Source organism: Piliocolobus tephrosceles, chromosome 10 (genome assembly GCF_002776525.5).
Source record: "Piliocolobus tephrosceles isolate RC106 chromosome 10, ASM277652v3, whole genome shotgun sequence".
Classification (NCBI taxonomy): Eukaryota; Metazoa; Chordata; class Mammalia; order Primates; family Cercopithecidae; genus Piliocolobus; species Piliocolobus tephrosceles.
In genome coordinates this window covers 54606128-54623017 of record NC_045443.1, presented here as the reverse complement: position 1 = coordinate 54623017, position 16890 = coordinate 54606128, and the positions used below count along the sequence as shown (strand labels likewise).

The 16890-nt window shown below is 48.0% G+C and overlaps 1 protein-coding gene across 5 annotated transcripts in view; it reads right to left on the bottom strand.

The window, feature by feature from the left end:
• The window catches only part of MARS1 (methionyl-tRNA synthetase 1), a 36507-nt gene that overhangs the window by 267 nt on the left and 19350 nt on the right, over positions 1 to 16890 (bottom strand). For 4 of the 5 annotated variants that reach the window (XM_026454640.2, XM_026454641.2, XM_026454638.2 and 1 more), the window contains 12 exons: positions 15821 to 16022; positions 11593 to 11667; positions 4482 to 4652; positions 4249 to 4344; positions 3999 to 4116; positions 3391 to 3604; positions 1531 to 1662; positions 1331 to 1435; positions 1053 to 1239; positions 401 to 472; positions 235 to 258; positions 53 to 145 (listed from right to left, as the gene is read on the bottom strand). In XM_026454640.2, the coding sequence (XP_026310425.1) occupies positions 53 to 145; positions 235 to 258; positions 401 to 472; positions 1053 to 1239; positions 1331 to 1435; positions 1531 to 1662; positions 3391 to 3604; positions 3999 to 4116; positions 4249 to 4344; positions 4482 to 4652; positions 11593 to 11667; positions 15821 to 16022 (1489 nt within the window). The remainder of the gene's footprint in view (positions 1 to 52; positions 146 to 234; positions 259 to 400; positions 473 to 1052; positions 1240 to 1330; positions 1436 to 1530; positions 1663 to 3390; positions 3605 to 3998; positions 4117 to 4248; positions 4345 to 4481; positions 4653 to 11592; positions 11668 to 15820; positions 16023 to 16890) is intronic. The other variant, XM_026454642.2, reaches the window with a different exon arrangement.

The following is a 16890-nucleotide window of genomic DNA, read 5'->3' as shown; positions in this document are numbered from 1 at the left end:
ATCTATTTAGGATTCAGCTTGTCCAGTCTCCCACAGGGCTTAAGCTTCATACTTGTTTTGTCACTTCATCCATCAGTGCTTGTATCTGCTGTGGCCCGGCTGTTGTAACAGTCTCTATAACTGCTGGCTTTGGGGACGTTTTTGCCTGGAGGACAACAACAAAGTTATCACTAGCAACCATAAATATCCCCTAACCTCCAGTTTTATACAGCATCTCAGAGGGAAAGTGATTACCTTTAAGTCGAAGGTCTCTTCTAGCTAAGACAGGAAAGAAAAACTAAGTGAGGAAGCAGCAGGGCCAAAAGATGGAAAGAGTGATGGTTGAGGACTACTTAGGGAAATTAAGGGAGTGATGCTGTGGCTGTTGTGGAGCGAGGGCACAGCCTTTAGCTTTTCTCACCTGGCCCCCTCCAAAGCGCTGCCTTAAACTTTCAATCTGGTCATTTTCCAATTTTTGGAACAAGGGACTGACCTGTAAAAAAAAAAGTTCCAGAAACATCTGCTGATTAGATAACAGACTCTACCAGACTATACAGATGACCTCTCCAACCCCAATCTCTGATATGTTTTAGAAAGAATGAGCATAACACTGAGCTAATATCTGCTGATTTTAGGAAATCAGCGGTAGCTTTCCCTATGAAACCCCAAATAATTTATAGGGTCAAAGATTCTTTAAGTGCTCTAAGGATGCTAGGCTGATCCAGAAGTTTAGCGATGTACTTACTTTTTCATTTTGTGTCAAAGAGGAAATGGCTATTTCCTCTTTTTCACTGCCCAGTATCTGCTAGCATTGTGGAGACTAGGTGACCACTGTTTCTGCAAATATCTGTTTACCAGTTAGTTTTGTGTGCCAGGTTCTGGTTTCTGGCATGAAGAACAATGAGGATGTACAGATAATTCTGGACTTGTGAATGACTACCAAAGACTTTATATCAGAAACTTGAGTCCCATGACCAAAGTAACACTGGAGAGATGTTAGGTCTTCTCTCACCCACTCCAAAAGCTGCATAGCAAAAGTATCAATTTTAAGACAGGCTGGCTCTTCCACCTACTGTGCCAATCTGGTGTCCTGCTGGTAAGGTACACAGGAAGTTTGTCAGCAGGATACTGCAGGCTGGAGGTGGGAGCTGCAGCTGGGCCTGGATTGTGGCACTAACCGTGGGCATGTAAGGCTGAAGCATGACAGAGAGCAAGGCAGCTATATTTACTGCCAAGCCAGTCACTGTGCCTGCCCGCTGCCTGAGGAAGAAGAGAGATTAGTCAAGACCTCCAGGAGGATACAGCTTACAAGCCACTTTATTCCTTTAGCCAACCCTCCCCGCTTACCTACCTGTCAGCCTCACTGCCTTTAATCCGCTTCCAGGGCTCATTCACCTGAATGTATTGGTTGCCATGTCGAGATATGGTGAGGATACTGCGCAAGGCATCCCGGATCCTGGGAAGGCAGGAAGCAGGCGAAGGTGTAATGTCCTATAGGGACCCATACAAGGCTCTCAACACGCCAGCAGATGACACAGAGATGTCACTTACCGAACCTTCTCAAGCAGCTGGTGATAGTGCTGGAGCTCCAGGGTGACATGCGCCAGCAGGCGCTGATCATCAGGGGTGAGCACCATCTCAGGCACATAGCCCCCAAAGAACTTAGACACAAACATCCCAGCTCTTGGTTGGGAGTAGGAAAGGAGAAGTGGAAAAAAGAGAGGAAGTTATTATCCAGTCTCCTCCTTAGAATTTGACCCCATTTCCACAACTGTACATTCTCTCAGGATTCCCGCCTAGAACAGGTAACTCCTGGCTCCCTCAAGCCAGTAGACAAGGCTTAACAAATTAATTATTTACTCTCTCTCTCCCCTAAGAATCTGACTCTGCACATAAAAAAACCTGATTAAGTTAAACAACTCTATTTCTTATTTTTAAGAAGTCATTACTCAAAATGACCAAGCTGAAATATGTGTTAATTGCTATCAAACAAATACTCTAGGTAAGGACTATTTTTTTTTTTTTTTTTTTTTGAGGAGTCTCGCTCTTGCCCAGGCTGAAGCACAGTGGCATGATCTTGGCTCACTGCAATCTGCCTCCCGGGTTCAGGTGATTCTCCTGCCTCAGCCTGCCGAGTAGCTGGGATTACAGATATGCGCCACCATGCTCGGCTAATTTTTGTATTTTCAGTGGAGACGGGGTTTCACCAGGTTGGCCAGGCTGGTCTCGAACTCCTGTAGGTAAGGACTATTTATTAAATGTGGTTAATGACCAAACCTGAGAGTGAGTAGCAGGACTGACCTACAAGGGTCCAGGGTTCAAAGAGCGTGACTAAAGAATCCTAAGCTACGGAGGATACTGCTTTAGACTGCAGAAGAGCTGAGATAGGCACCAACGATAGAATGTGAGCCTAAGGTAACAAAAACTCTGAGTATAGCAGAAGCCTTTTTTTTTATTTTGAGACAGGATCTCCCTCTATTGCCAAGGCTGGAGTACAGGGGTACAAACACTGCTCCACTGCAGCCTCAATCTCCCGAGCTCAAGAGACTATCCTGTCTCAGCATCCTGAGTGGCTGGGACTACAGGTGTGCGCCACCACGCCTGGCTGATTATTTTTGTAGAAATGGGAGACTCATTTTTTTTTTTTTTTTTTTGAGACGGAGTCTCCCTCAGTCACCCAGGCTGGAGTGCAGTGGCGCGACCTCGGCTCACTGCAAGCTCCGCCTCCCAGGTTCACGCCATTCTCCTGCCTCAGCCTCCCAAGTAGTTGGGACTACAAGTGCTCGCCGCCATGCCTGGCTAATTTTTTGCATTTTTAGTAGAGACGGGGTTTCACTGTGTTAGCCAGGATGCTCTCGATCTCCTGACCTCGTGATCCGCCCGCCTCGGCCTCCCAAAGTGCTGGGATTACAGGCGTGAGCCACCGCACCGGGCCGGGAGACTCATTATGTCGGTCAGGCAAGTCCTGGCCTCAAGTGATCCTCCTGCCTTGGCCTCCCAAAGTGCTGGGATTACAGACGTAAGGCACCATGCCCAGCCCACAGAAGCCTCCTACCCCCACACCAAAATAACCCCTTTCTTCACCCAAACTTTTCAATGATCTGCAGGTGAACTATTTTGCTAGGAGAGAATACATCTTCAGTTCTACAAAGAACAGTAATAAGAACACAATTTACAAAAACCCACTTTATAACCAACTTTGCTAAATCACATCTCTATAGCTAACTGTTCCATCAAGCATACATAGCCTCGTATGTGCTAGGAATAGGTCCCAATTAATAGAAATCAACTTTCCACACTGTCCTCACAGCCTCCTGCCCATTTTCTAGTTCTCGCCACATTCCCATCTCCTGAGGGAAAATGAGCCCCACCCCAGCTCACTGCTAACTCTGACCCCTTACCAATTCCCACCTGTTGATGAAGTTGCCCAGGTTGTTAAGCAGCTCAGAATTATTCTTCAGCAGCAGGTCTGTCCAGGAGAAAGCACTGTCCTGGCCCTCAGGCCGAATGTACAGCAGATAGAAGCGCCAGATGTCGGCAGGGATCCCCGTGTCCTGGGCCATGTCCCCAAACACTCCCACACCCCGGCTCTTAGAGAATTTCCCATCCTCATAGTTCAGGTACTCTGGACAGAGGAGAATGAGAACCATCTGCTCAAATCACATCCTTCCCCTCTCTAGCCCACTAACTCTTCCTTCTTTCCTCTTTCTAACCTCAACTATGGTTGTCTAGCAACATTTCTCCTTAAGGGGCTGGTATGCTCAGATTTTGGGAATCCCTTCCTATCCATTCTGGCCCTTTTTTGTCTTTGCTTGTATCTACTACAGAGTTTTAGCTTTGGACTTTTGCTTTCTTCAGGTTCTTGTTTCATTTCTCTAGGTTGAGTTCTCATTTTAATTATTTCCTATTTCATCTCAACTCCTAACTTAAGACAGCAGCTCTCTAAGATCTTTTTCCAAGTACTGCCTCAACCCTCATTTCCTATGAACACCCCATCAGTAGTCTTCCAGGGTACTTACCTGTAGCAATGAGGTGGCTGACCAAGGTATAGTTATCCTCAGCTCCTAGGGCTGAGCAAGGAAAGACTATGCCATGGAAAGGGACATTGTCTTTGGCCATGAACTGATATAGGTCCACCTAAGAGAATGTAGTTAGGAGAGATTTCCTGAGGCCTTCTTCAAAGGCCCAAGGAAGACCAGACACCCAACCCTAACACCCACACCCTACCGCCTACCCTCCCCATGCACAGCCTAACCAAGAGCTGCTCACTTGCTCTGGGTTCTTCCACCATCTCTCCCACTGGTCTGTGTAGTTGGCTGTGATGGACAAATAGCCAATAGTGGCATCAAACCAGACATAGAATACCTGGAGGTCAGGAGGAGGTAAACATGTTAGGGACCAATCCAAAGTCTCAAACTGAAACAAGACAATCAGCAGTCTATTCTGCTAGCCCAGGGTCTCAACACCAAAGCTGAATGATATGAATAAAAAACGGTTTTTACCTTGTCTTCAAAACCTTCTAAGGGTACAGGGGTTCCCCATTTGAGGTCTCGGGTTATGCAGCGTGGCTTGAGGCCATCCCGAAGCCAAGAGCGGGTGATAAACCGGGCATTGGGAGTCCAGTCACTGCCAGGCAATGTCCTCCCCAACCACTCCTCCAGTCGCTTCTCCAGCTGAGATAACAGAGAAAGACAAGAGGGTTGATTTAGGAAAGTCTCGTATATGGTTAGCATAAGGATAAACACATACAACCTTTTTGGAGCACAATTTGGCAATATATAACTTTTTTTTTTTGGAGACAGAGTCTAGTTCTGTCGCCCAGACTGGAGTGCAGTGGTGCAATCACAATCACAGCTCACTGCAGCCTAAACCTCCTGGGCTCAAGCAATCCTCCTACCTCATCCTCCCCAGTAGCTGGGACCACGGGTGCACACCACCATGTCAGACTAATTTTTGTAACTGTTATAGAAACAGGGTTTTGCCACATTGCCCAGGCTGGTCTTGAACTCCTGAACTCAAGCAATCTGCCCACCTCAGCCTCCAAAAGGGCTGGGACTACAGTTGTGAGCCACCATGCCCAGTCTTAACTAGATTTTTAACACACAGCCAGTGGCTTGCACCTGTAATCCCAGCTACTCTGAAGGCTGATGCAGGAGGATCACTTGAGGACGGGAGTTCATGACCATCCTGGGCAACACAGCAAAATCCTGTCCCTAAAAAAAAATTTTTTTATTTTTAAAAATATGGAACATTTCACAAGTTTGCATGTTATTCTTTTGCAGAGAACGTGCTAATCTGCTCCATATCAGGGTCTCACTGTCACCCAGGCTGGAGTACAGTGGCACATCATGGCTCACTGCAGCCTCAACCTTCAGAGCTTAAGTGATCCTTCCACCTCAGCCTCTTGAGTAGCTGGCACGACAGGCACGTGCCACCACACCTGGTTAATTTTTGTATTTTTAGTAGAGACGGGTTTCACTAAGTTGCCCACCCTGGTCTCAAACTCCTGGGCTCAAGCAATTCTCCCGCCTCAGCCTCCCAAAGTGTTGGAAGTTGGAATTACAGGAATAAGCCACAGTGCCCAACCAATTTTTTCTTTTTTTTTTAATAGAGACAGGGTCTTGCTTTGTTGCCCAGGCTATTCTTGAACTCCTGGCTTCCAGCGATCCTCCTGCCTCAGCCTCCCAAAAGTGCTGGAATTATAGGCATGAACCACCATGGCCAGCCGAGGAAGTGCAAAACAGAAAAAAAAAATTTTTTCTTGTTTTCTTTTTTTTAGGTAGGGTATCATTCTGTTGCCCAGGCTGGTCTCAAACTCCCAGGCTCAAGCAATCCTCCAGTCTCGGCTTCCCAAAGCATTGGGATTACAGGTGTAAACCAGCATGCCCAACCAAAAAAAAAATCTTTTTTTTTTTGAGATGGAGTCTCGCTCAGCTGCCCAGGCTGGAGTGCAGTGGCACGATCTCGGCTCACTGCAACCTCCCCACCCCCAAGTTCAAGCGATTCTCCTGCCTCAGCCTCCCAGGTAGCTGGGACTACAGGTGGGTACCACCAGACCCAGTTAATTTTTGTATTTTTAGTAGAGGTGAGGTTTCACCATGTTGGCCAGGATGGTCTCGATCTCTTGACCTCGTGATCCACCTGCCTTGGCCTCCCAAAGTGCTGGGATTACAAGCGTGAGTCACCATGCCCGGCCAAATTTTTTTTTAATTAGCCAGACATGGTAGTACACGCCTGTAGTCCCAACTACTCAGAAGGCTGAAGCAAAAGGATAACTGGAGCCTGGGAGTTTGAGGGTGCAGTGAGCTATGATTATGCCACTGCACTCCAGCATGGATGACAGAGACCCTGTCTCTAGAAAAAAATTTTGTTTGAACACACTTGACTATATACCCTTAGTCTAGGGGAGGAATCAGGATTGTCAACAAATCCTAAACTCTATTTTTTTTTTGAGACAGAGTCTCGCTCTGTCACCCAGGCTGGAGTGCAGTGGCTGGACCTCAGCCCACTGCAAGCTCCGCCTCCTGGGTTTACGCCATTCTCCTGCCTCAGCCTCCCGAGTAGCTGGGACTACAGGTGCCCACCACCTCGCCTGGCTAGATTTTTTGTATTTTTTAGTAGAGACGGGGTTTCACCGTGTTAGCCAGGATGGTCTCGATCTCCTGACCTCATGATCCGCCTGTCTCGGCCTCCCACAGTGCTGGGATTACAGGCTTGAGCCACTGTGCCCAACCACCTAAACTCTTTTTAATAGGTAATTTTTTTTGTAGACGTACCAGCAAAGCAATTCTGAAATTGTTTTAGGTGCATTGTAGGATTGAGCTAATAAGTAAATGTGCTGATGCTTATTGAGAACCAGGACACCTACAGTGGAAGAAGGTAGATAGAGACATGAAATAAATAAGAGAAAGTGACGAAGAACTCTGTGGGGATGGACTGAAATTGCAGGTGTCCATGTGAACCTAAAAATAAATACCAACTGGCCGGGCACAATGGCTCACGCCTGTAATCCCAGTACTTTGGGAGGCCGAGGCAGGCGGATCACCTGAGGTCAGGAGTTAGAGATCAGCCTGGTCAACATGGTGAAACCCCGTCTCTACTAAAAATACAAAAAAAAAATTAGCTGGGTGTGATGGCGGGTGCCTGTGATCCCAGCTACTCGGGAGGCTGAGGCAGGAGAATTGCTTGAACCCTGGAGGTAGAGGTTGCAGTGAGCCAAGATCGTGCCACTGCACTCCAGCCTAGGTGACAGTGAGACCCTGTCTCAAAACAAACAAACAAACAACAACAACAACAAAAAACAAATACCAACTCTCTTTGCTGAAAGGTCCTAGTAGCAAAGATACCCAGTAGCAATGAGCACATCTACCACCTAGATTTCGGTATCTAATACTGTTCCCTACTAAATTAAACTCAAGGTTGGTGACACAGTTGATTTCAAGGCTGAACCAGATGAACCTAGAGTATCTTTTTATACCACAAATTAAGGAAGGGTTTAAAAAATGATGGGAGATCTCAAAAGCTGAGAAGTCACCTTGAATACGTTCCTACTGACGAAATAAGTGACAATTTGAACATGAAAATAAATTTAGGGACCAGGCGCGGTGGCTCAAGCCTGTAATCCCAGCACTTTGGGAGGCCGAGACGGGCGGATCACGAGGTCAGGAGTTCGAGACCATCCTGGCTAACACGGTGAAACCCCGTCTCTACTAAAAAATACAAAAAGCGAGCCGGGCGACGTGGCGGGCGCCTGTAGTCCCAGCTACTCGGGAGGCTGAGGCAGGAGAATGGCATAAACCCGGGAGGCGGAGCTTGCAGTGAGCTGAGATCCGGCCACTGCACTCCAGCCTGGGCGGCAGAGCCAGACTCCGTCTCAAAAAAAAAAAAAAAAAATACAAAAAGCTAGCCTGGCGAGGTGGCTGGCCCCTGTAGTCCCAGCTACTCGGGAGGCTGAGGCAGGAGAATGGCGTAAACCCGGGAGGCGGAGCTTGCAGTGAGCTGAGATCCGACCACTGCACTCCAGCCCGAGCGACAGAGCAAGACTCCGTCTCAAAAAAAAAAAAAAAATATTGAAAAAAATAGGAATCCATGAGTCTATACTGATAATAAACAGCTAACTAAATTTAAAAATAAATGGAGGGAGAAGGATAAATATAGAGGGTAGTGGTAGAGTTGGAAAATCACCATAATAAAGGTAAAAATTATCAATGAATGCTAAATTTAGAGGGAATATTTTGTTCATGAAGAGCAAAGTATTGCATTGTCTTAAAGTGTATTCCCACAAGGCTGGGCATGGTGGTTCACACCTGTAATCCAAACACTTTGGGAGGCCAAGGCGGGTGAATCACTTGAGGTCAGGAGTTTGAGACCAGCCTGGCCAACATGGTGAAACCCTATTCTATTTTTTTTTTTTTTGAGGCGGAGTCTTGCTCTGTCGCCCGGACTGGAGTGCAGTGGCCGGATCTCAGCTCACTGCAAGCTCCGCCTCCCGGGTTTATGCCATTCTCCTGCCTCAGCCTCCCGAGTAGCTGAGACTACAGGCGCCCGCCACCTCGCCCGGCTAGTTTTTTTTTTTTGTATTTTTAGTAGAGACGGGGTTTCACCGTGTTAGCCAGGATGGTCTCGATCTCCTGACCTCGTGATCCGCCCGTCTCGGCCTCCCAAAGTGCTGGGATTACAGGCTTGAGCCACCGCGCCCGGCCTACCCTATTCTAATAAAATACAAAAATTAGCCAGGCATGGTGGTATGTGCCTATAATCCCAGCTACTCGAAGGCTAAGACAGGAGAATCACTTGAACTTGGGAGGTGGAGGTTGCAGTGAGCTGAAATCATGCCACTGCACTCCAGTCTGGGCGACAGAGCAGGACTCCATCTCAAGAAAAGAAAAAAACAAAGTGTATTCCCAGACTGCTCATAAGTTGCAATGGGGAAAATAGTAATTACACAGTGGACAAACTGAGTAACACCTGACCAAAGTTAAGATTCCCAGTGAAGGGGATGGCCATCATGTGCCTCTGAAAAGGACACAATGTCATTTATGTAGCATTCCAACCAAGAATGCATAGCCTGAATCTAATCACGAGGAAACACCCAACAAACCCGAGGACTACTATATTTTATGTATTTATTTATTTTTGAGACAAGGTCTCACTTTGTTGCCCAGACTGAAGTGAGTGGTGCAATCATGGCTCACTATAGCTTCCAGCTCCTCGGCTCAAAGCAACCCTCCTACCTTAGCCTCCCAAGTAGCTGTGGCCAGAGATGTGCACCACCATATTTGGCTAAATTTTTTTCTCCTTTTTTTTTTTTGAGACAGGGTCTCACTCTGTCACCCAAGCTGCAGTGCAGTGTTTCAATCATGGCTCACTGCAGCCTCAAACCTTCCCAGGCTCAGGTGATCTTCCCACCTCAGCCTCCTGAGTGGCCGGGACTACAGCCGCACACAACCATGCCCAGTTAACTTTTGTATTTCTTGTAGAGATGGGGTCTCACCATGTTGCCCAGGCTGGTCTCAAAGTCCTAGGCTCAAGTCATCCACCTACCTAGACTTTGCAGAGTGTTGGGACTAACATGTGAGCCACTGCGCCCAGGCCAGGATAATTGTTTCACGTTTGTAGAGTCAGGGTCTTGCCAAGTTGCTCAGGCTGGTCTCAAACCCCTGGGCTCAAGCAATCCTCCTGCCTCAGCCTCCCAAAGTAATGGAATTACAGGCGTGAGTCACTGCATGTGGCATTTAATTTTTTTTTCTTTTTTTGAGATGGAGTCTTGCTCTGTCACCCAGGTTAGAGTGCAGTAGCACGATCTCGGCTCACTGCCAGTTCCACCTCCCGGGTTCACGCCATTCTCCTGCCTCAACCTCCCAAGTAGCTGGGACTACATGCGCCTGCCACCACGCCCGGTTAATTTTTTGTATTTTTAATAGAGACGGAGTTTCACCATGTTAGCCAGGATGGTCTCCATCTTCTGACCTCGTGATCCACCGGACTCAGCCTCCCAAAGTGCCGGGATTTACAGGCGTGAGCCACCGCATCCGGCCTCGTGAGCCACTGCGTCCGACCTAATATTTTTATACTTTAGAGATAGGGTCTCACTCTGTTGCCCAGGCTGGAGTGTAGTGGCACAATCACAGCTCCCTGTAATGTCAATCTCCTGGGCTCAAATGATCCTCCCACCTCAGCCTCTTACATAGCTGAGACTACAGGATCGCACCACCATACCTGGCTAATTTTTCATTTTTTGATTATTTTGTAGAGACAGTGTCTCACTATGTTTTCCAGGCTGGTCTCCAACTCCTGGCATCAACAGATCCTCCCACCTCAGCCTCCTACAGTGCTAGGATTACAAGCATGATGAGCCACTGTGCCCAGCCTATTTTTTTTTTACTTTTTATTTTCTCCAAGCCCAGGGTACAGAAGGAGGAACACTGTATTTTAAAAAGGAGGTCAGGCTGGGCATGGTGGCTCACACCTGTAATCCCAGCACTTTGGGAGGCTGAGGTGGGCGGATCACCTGAGGTCAGGAGTTCCAGACCAGCCTGGCCAACATGGCGAAACCCCGTCTCTACTAAAAATACAAAAATTAGCCAGGCATGGTGGCAGGCACCTGTAATCCCAGCTACTTGGGAGGCTGAGGCAGAGGAATTGCTTGAACCTGGGAGGCAGAGGTTGCAGTGAGCCGAGACTATGCCATTACACTCCAGCGTGGGCAACAAGAGAGACGCTCCATTTCAGAAAAAAAAAAAAGGGAGGTCAATGCTGGACGCAGTTGTTCATGCTTGTAATCCCAACACATTTGCAGGCAGAGGCAGGAGAACTGCTTGAGCCCAAGAGTTTGACACCAGCCTGGGTAACGTAGTGAGAACTAATCTCTACAAAAACATTTTAAAAATTAGTCAGGTGGCCCAGTGTGGTGGCTCATGCCTGTAACCCCAGCACTCTGGGAGGCTGAGGCAGGCAGATCACCTGAGGTCAGGAGCTCAAGACCAGCCTGGTCAACATGGCAAAAACCTGTCTCTACTAAAAATACAAAAATTAGCCAGGCATGGTGGGGGGCGCCTGTAATCCCAGCTACTCTGGAGGCTGACACAGGAGAATCACTTGAACCCAGGTGGCGAAGGTTGCAGTGAGCCAAGTTTGCGCCACTGCACTCCAGCCTGGGCAACAAAAGCGAAACTCTGTCTCAAAAAAAAAAAAAAAAAATCAGTCAGGCATGGTACTTGGGAGGCTGAGGGGAGAGGATTGATTGGTCCCAGGAGATCAAGGCTGTAGTGAGCTATGATCATGCCACTGTATTCCAGCTTAGGTGACAGAGTGAGAACCTATCCCTTAAAAAAAAAAAAGAAGAAAAAAGAGAGAGACATAAAAATACTTTTACATGCCTATGACATTTCTGAATAGACACAAAGGAAAATGAGTAGTAAATACCTCTCGCAAGTGGGTCTGGGGCTTTCACTTTGTGCCTTTTAATCTATTTCATCTCTTGACAATAATATGTACAATTATTCATAGAAATTTAAAACATTTAAGAGTAATCTGCTGTCAGTATCTGTGGCTAAGGCAGAGGGGACAGAAGAGGCCTCCTGAAAACTAGGTTAGAGAGAAAAGCTCACTTACCTTAGGCAGGTCCAGAAACAGGTGATGGGTCGACTGCACCACAGGGCATGATCGGCAGACTTTACACTGAGGCTTCTGCGAAGGAAAATTCCAGAGGACAGATCAGGCCTGCAGGCCAGGGGAGAGGTCCAGGCAAGGGGAGGAGCAGAGAGCGATGAGCTCCTCAATCTGCCATCTAGTTTAGCTTCATGCTCACACCCCAAACTATGTGGCCTGCTCTAAACATGGAGACTCAAATCTTCTCAGTATAACTCCATTTGTTCCTCAGAGTTTCAGATCTCTGTCCCATCACACCAGAGTAGAAAAAGCATTCTCTGAGCACAGGCTAGGTACAGAGCAGTGCACTGTACTTGACTGTTTGAGGGGAGGAAGGAGTGATAAAGTGAAAACACAGCCCCTCTCTTTGAGGAAGCTACAAGTGAGGGAGAGATGACTTGTATAAGAAACAAGTGTGGGCCGGGCACGATGGCTCACGCCTGTAATTCCAGCATTTTAGGAGGCCGAGGCGGGGGGATCATGAGGTCAAGAGATTGAGACCAGCCTGGCCAACATGGTGAAACCCCAGCTCTACTAAAAATACAAAAATTAGCTGGGCGTGGTGGCGTGTACCTGTAGTCCCAGCTACTCGGGACACTGAGGCAGGAGAATTGCTTGAACCTGAGAGACGGAGGTTGCAGTGAGCCAAGATCACGCCACTGCATTCCAGCCTGGTGACAGAGCAGACTCCGTCTCAAAAAAAAAAGAAAAAGAAAAAGAAAAAGAAACAAGTGTGGCCAAGCACCGTGGCTCACGCCTGTAATTCCAACACTTTGGGAGGCTGAGGCAGGTGGAACACCTGAGGTCAGGAGTTCATATCCAGCCTGGCCAGCATGGTGAAACCCTGTCTCTACTAAAAATACAAAATTTAGCCAAGTTTGGTAGTGTGCGCCTGTAATCCCAGTTATTCAGGAGGCCGAGGCAGGAGGATCGCTTGAACCTGGGTGGTGGAGGTTGCACTGAGCCAAGATCGCGCCATTGCAGTCCAGCCTGGGCAACAAGAGTAAAACTCCATCTCACAAAAAAAAAAAAAAAAAAAAAGAAACAAGTGCAGATCTTTACAGAGTAAATTTATTTGTGTGGCATAAACTGACTATATAAACATGGAAGGGTGATGGCTAATGGAGGCTCATCTGCCCACCTCAGCCTCCCCAAGTGCTGGGATTATAGGCGTGAGTCACCGTGCCTGGCTTTTTTGTTGTTGCTTTTTTTTTTGAGACAGTCTCGCTCTGTCACCCAGGCTGGAGTGCAGTGACAGTCTCAGCTCACTGAAACCTCCACCTCCCAGGTTCAAGAGATTATACTGCCTCAGCCTCCCTAGTAGCTGGGATTACAGGCACGCACCACCACACCCAGCTAATTTTTGTTTTTGTTTTTTTTTTTTTTTGAGACGGAGTCTCGCTCTGTCACCCAGGCTGGAGTGCAGTGGCCGGATCTCAGCTCACTGCAAGCTCCGCCTCCCAGGTTCACGCTATTCTCCTGCCTCAGCCTCCGGAGTAGCTGGGACTACAGGCGCCCACCACCTCGCCCGGCTAGTTTTTTTGTATTTTTTAGTAGAGACGGGGTTTCACCGTGTTAGCCAGGATGGTTTCGATCTCCTGATCCTGACCTCGTGATCCGCTCGTCTCGGCCTCCCAAAGGGCTGGGATTACAGGCTTGAGCCACCGCGCCCGGCCCCAGCTAATTTTTGTATTTTTAGTAGAGGTGGGGTTTTGCCATGTTGGTCAGGCTGGTCTGAACTCCTGACCTCAGGTGATCTGCCCGCCTCAGCCTCCCAAAGTCCTGGGATTACAAGTGTGAGCCACCACACCTGGTCCCGAGTGAATTTTGATCTGAGATTTTCAAGGTGAGAAATTATAATTCTCTCAGGACCTCCCTCCTGAACTCCATATGCCTAATATCCAACTGTCTACCTAACTTCTCTGCCTGAATATCTAACAGGCATCTCAAGCTTAACAAACCCAAACAGTATGGCTGCATCCCACCTGAAAGCCTGTTCTCCTCACTCACGTTCACAGATGGTACTACCATCTACCCAGGCCAAAAACCTACAAGGCATCTTTTTCCTGACCATCCCAAATTCCAGTCTATCCAACTCCGTAGAGTTTACCTCCAAAAATATACCTCAAGTCTATTTTTTTATTTTCCATTTCTAGTGCTACTAACCTAGTGCAAGCCACCATCATCCCACTTCTGGGTTGTAGCCTTGTAGCCTCCAAATCCTTCTCCATACTTTTTTTTTTTTTTTTGGGAGGAGGGAGGACAGTCTTGCTCTGTCACCCAGGCTGGAATGCAGTGGCAATCTTGGCTCACTGCAACCTCTGCCTCCCAGGTTCAAGAGATTCTCCTACCTCAGCCTCCCAAGTAGCTGGGATTACAGGTGTCTGCCACCATGGCCTGGATAATTTTTGTATTTTTTAGTAGAGATGGGGTTTCACCATGTTGGCCAGGCTGGTCTTGAACTCCTGACCTCAAGTGATCTGCCCAACTCAGCCTCCCAAAGTGCTGGGATTACAGGTGTGAGCCACTGCACCTGGCCATTTTTGTATTTTTAGTAGAGACAGGGTTGCCATGTTACAGCCAGGCTGGTCTCGAACTCGTGGCTTCAAGTGATCCACCCAGCTTGGCCTCCCAAATTGCTGGCATTATAGGTATGAGCCACCATGCCCAGCCTCTTCAACATACTTTCTTGCTTGCTTCCCTGCCATCCTTTTCCACAGAGCAGCTTGTCATTCAACCAGAATAAAATCTAAATTCCCACAATGGCTTCATAGGCCCTGGTGATCTGGCCCCTACCTGACTCCCACCTCATCTCAGTCTACCCTCCTCCTCACTCACTGTGTTACTGCTACACTGGCCTTGCCAATTCTGCCTTTTCAGCTCTTAGCTGCCTCATGGCCTTTGCATTTCCTAGTCCTTCTGCTTAGAACATCCTTAATCTCTTATTGCCTGGCTTGCTCATAATTCTTTGATTAAAGTCTCAGTTCAAATGTTACTGCCTCTGAAAGGCCTTCCCTACCTAAGTTAAATCTTCCCCCAGAAGTCACTCTCTATCACATTTTCCTGGCGGTTTATTCTGTATCATTTCCTTATTTAGTGTCGGTCTCCTGACCATACTAAATAAAAGTCTGTCTTGTACATTGCTATATCACCAGCACCCAGAATTGTAACTGGCCTATTCTAAGGACTCAAAATATGTATGTTGAATAAATGAATGAAGAAATAAATTAACAAATGGCGGCCGGGCGCGGTGGCTCAAGCCTGTAATCCCAGCACTTTGGGAGGCCGAGACGGGCGGATCACGAGGTCAGGAGATCGAGACCATCCTGGCTAACATGGTGAAACCCCTGTCTCTACTAAAAAAAACACAAAAAACTAGCCGGGCGAGGTGGCGGGCGCCTGTAGTCCCAGCTACCTGGGAGGCTGAGGCAGGAGAATGGCGTGAACCCAGGAGGCGGAGCTTGCAGTGAGCTGAGATCTGGCCACTGCGCTCCAGCCCGGGCGACCGAGCGAGACTCCGTCTCAAAAAAAAAAATAAATAAATAAATAAATAAATAAATTAACAAATGGCGCCGGGCGCGGTGGCTCAAGCCTGTAATCCCAGCACTTTGGGAGGCCGAGACGGGCGGATCACGAGGTCAGGAGATCGAGACCATCCTGGCTAATACGGTGAAACCCCGTCTCTACTAAAAAATGCAAAAAAACTAGCCGGGCGACGAGGCGGGTGCCTGTAGTCCCAGCTACTCGGGAGGCTGAGGCAGGAGAATGGCGTGAACCCGGGAGGCGGAGCTTGCAGTGAGCTGAGATCCGGCCACTGCACTCTAGCCTGGGCGGCAGAGCAAGACTCCGTCTCAAAAAAAAAAAAAAAAACAAAACAAATGGCTAGAAGAGAAGGTATTTATGGAAGAGAGAAGGATCTAAACAAATGTAGATCAGGTGGTGTGATGCAAGACCAAAGGTTGGGAAATAGAAACTCAACTTGTCTATTTCTTAGCACAGTGCTCAGCACATCGTAAGTGCTCAGGGGGTATTTTTCAAATGAACTAAATGATGAGTCGCTGAGATGGGGCAGAAAGGGCCACTGGTTAAAGGTCTAGAATGCTAAAATAAAAATCCTAAATGGGACAAGAAGGGAGTCCCTTAAGAATAAGGACTGTCTATTTCCGGGCTCCCATGGAGACCCTCCTCTCACCTTAAGCTCGACAGCATTGATGAGCTTGCCACACTTGTCACACTGGTCACCCCGAGCCTCCTCATAGCCACAGAAGGGACATACACCCTCCACGAAGCGGTCGGCCAGGAAGCGAGCACAGTGCTCACACCGCAGTTGCTCCACAGTATCTTGCAGCACAAAACCTCGTGTCAGCAACCGCTGGAAAATGTCCTGGGTAATTCTGGTGAGGCAGGCCAGGGATCAGGAAGAGATAGTCAGAAGACGTGGTGCACCCCTTCCTCCTGCCACTCCAACTAGGGACCCAAACTCAGTGACAAAGAAATCGGGCAGAAGGCTCCTCAAGGAAAAGGCCATCTATTCATCTTTTGAGAGTTTTACTGGATGAGCCCAGATCCCTCATACATATTCCCCAACTGTCCACACAGTCTCTCCCCTCAACATTTTAGAATTCACTTTTGTTGAATACAGATTTATCTGTTTTGTATTTTTCATTAACAAAAATCTCCAATAGGATAGGACTGTTCTTTAACATATCCTAAAAATTAAATCAGTCCAAGTGCTAAACTAAACTGCATAGCACTATCAGTTGGCCGCCTGTCTACTATGCAAAGTTTTGGGGGTTTTTTTGTTTGTTTGTTTTGAGACAGAGTCTTGCTCTGTTGCCCAGGCTGGAGTGCAGTGGCGCAATCTCAGCTCACCGCAACCTCCGCCTCCCGGGTTCAAGCAATTCTCTGCCTCAGCCTCCCAGGTATCTGGGATTACAGGTGCCCACCATCAGGCCTGGCTAATTTTTGTATTCTTAGTAAAGACAGGGTTTCACCATCTTGGCCAGGCTGGTCTTGAACTCCTGACCTCGTGATCTACCTGCCTCGGCCTCCCAAAGTGCTGAGATTACAGGTGTGAGCCACCGCACCCAGCCCTTTTTTTTTTTTGAGACAGAGTTTCGCTCTGTCACCAAGGCTGGAGTGCAGTGGCACTATCTCGGCTCACTGTAAGCTCTGCTTCCCGGGTTCACACCATTCTCCTGCCTCAGCCTCTGGAGTAGCTGGGACTACAGGTGCCGCCACCACGCCCGGTTTTTTTTTTTT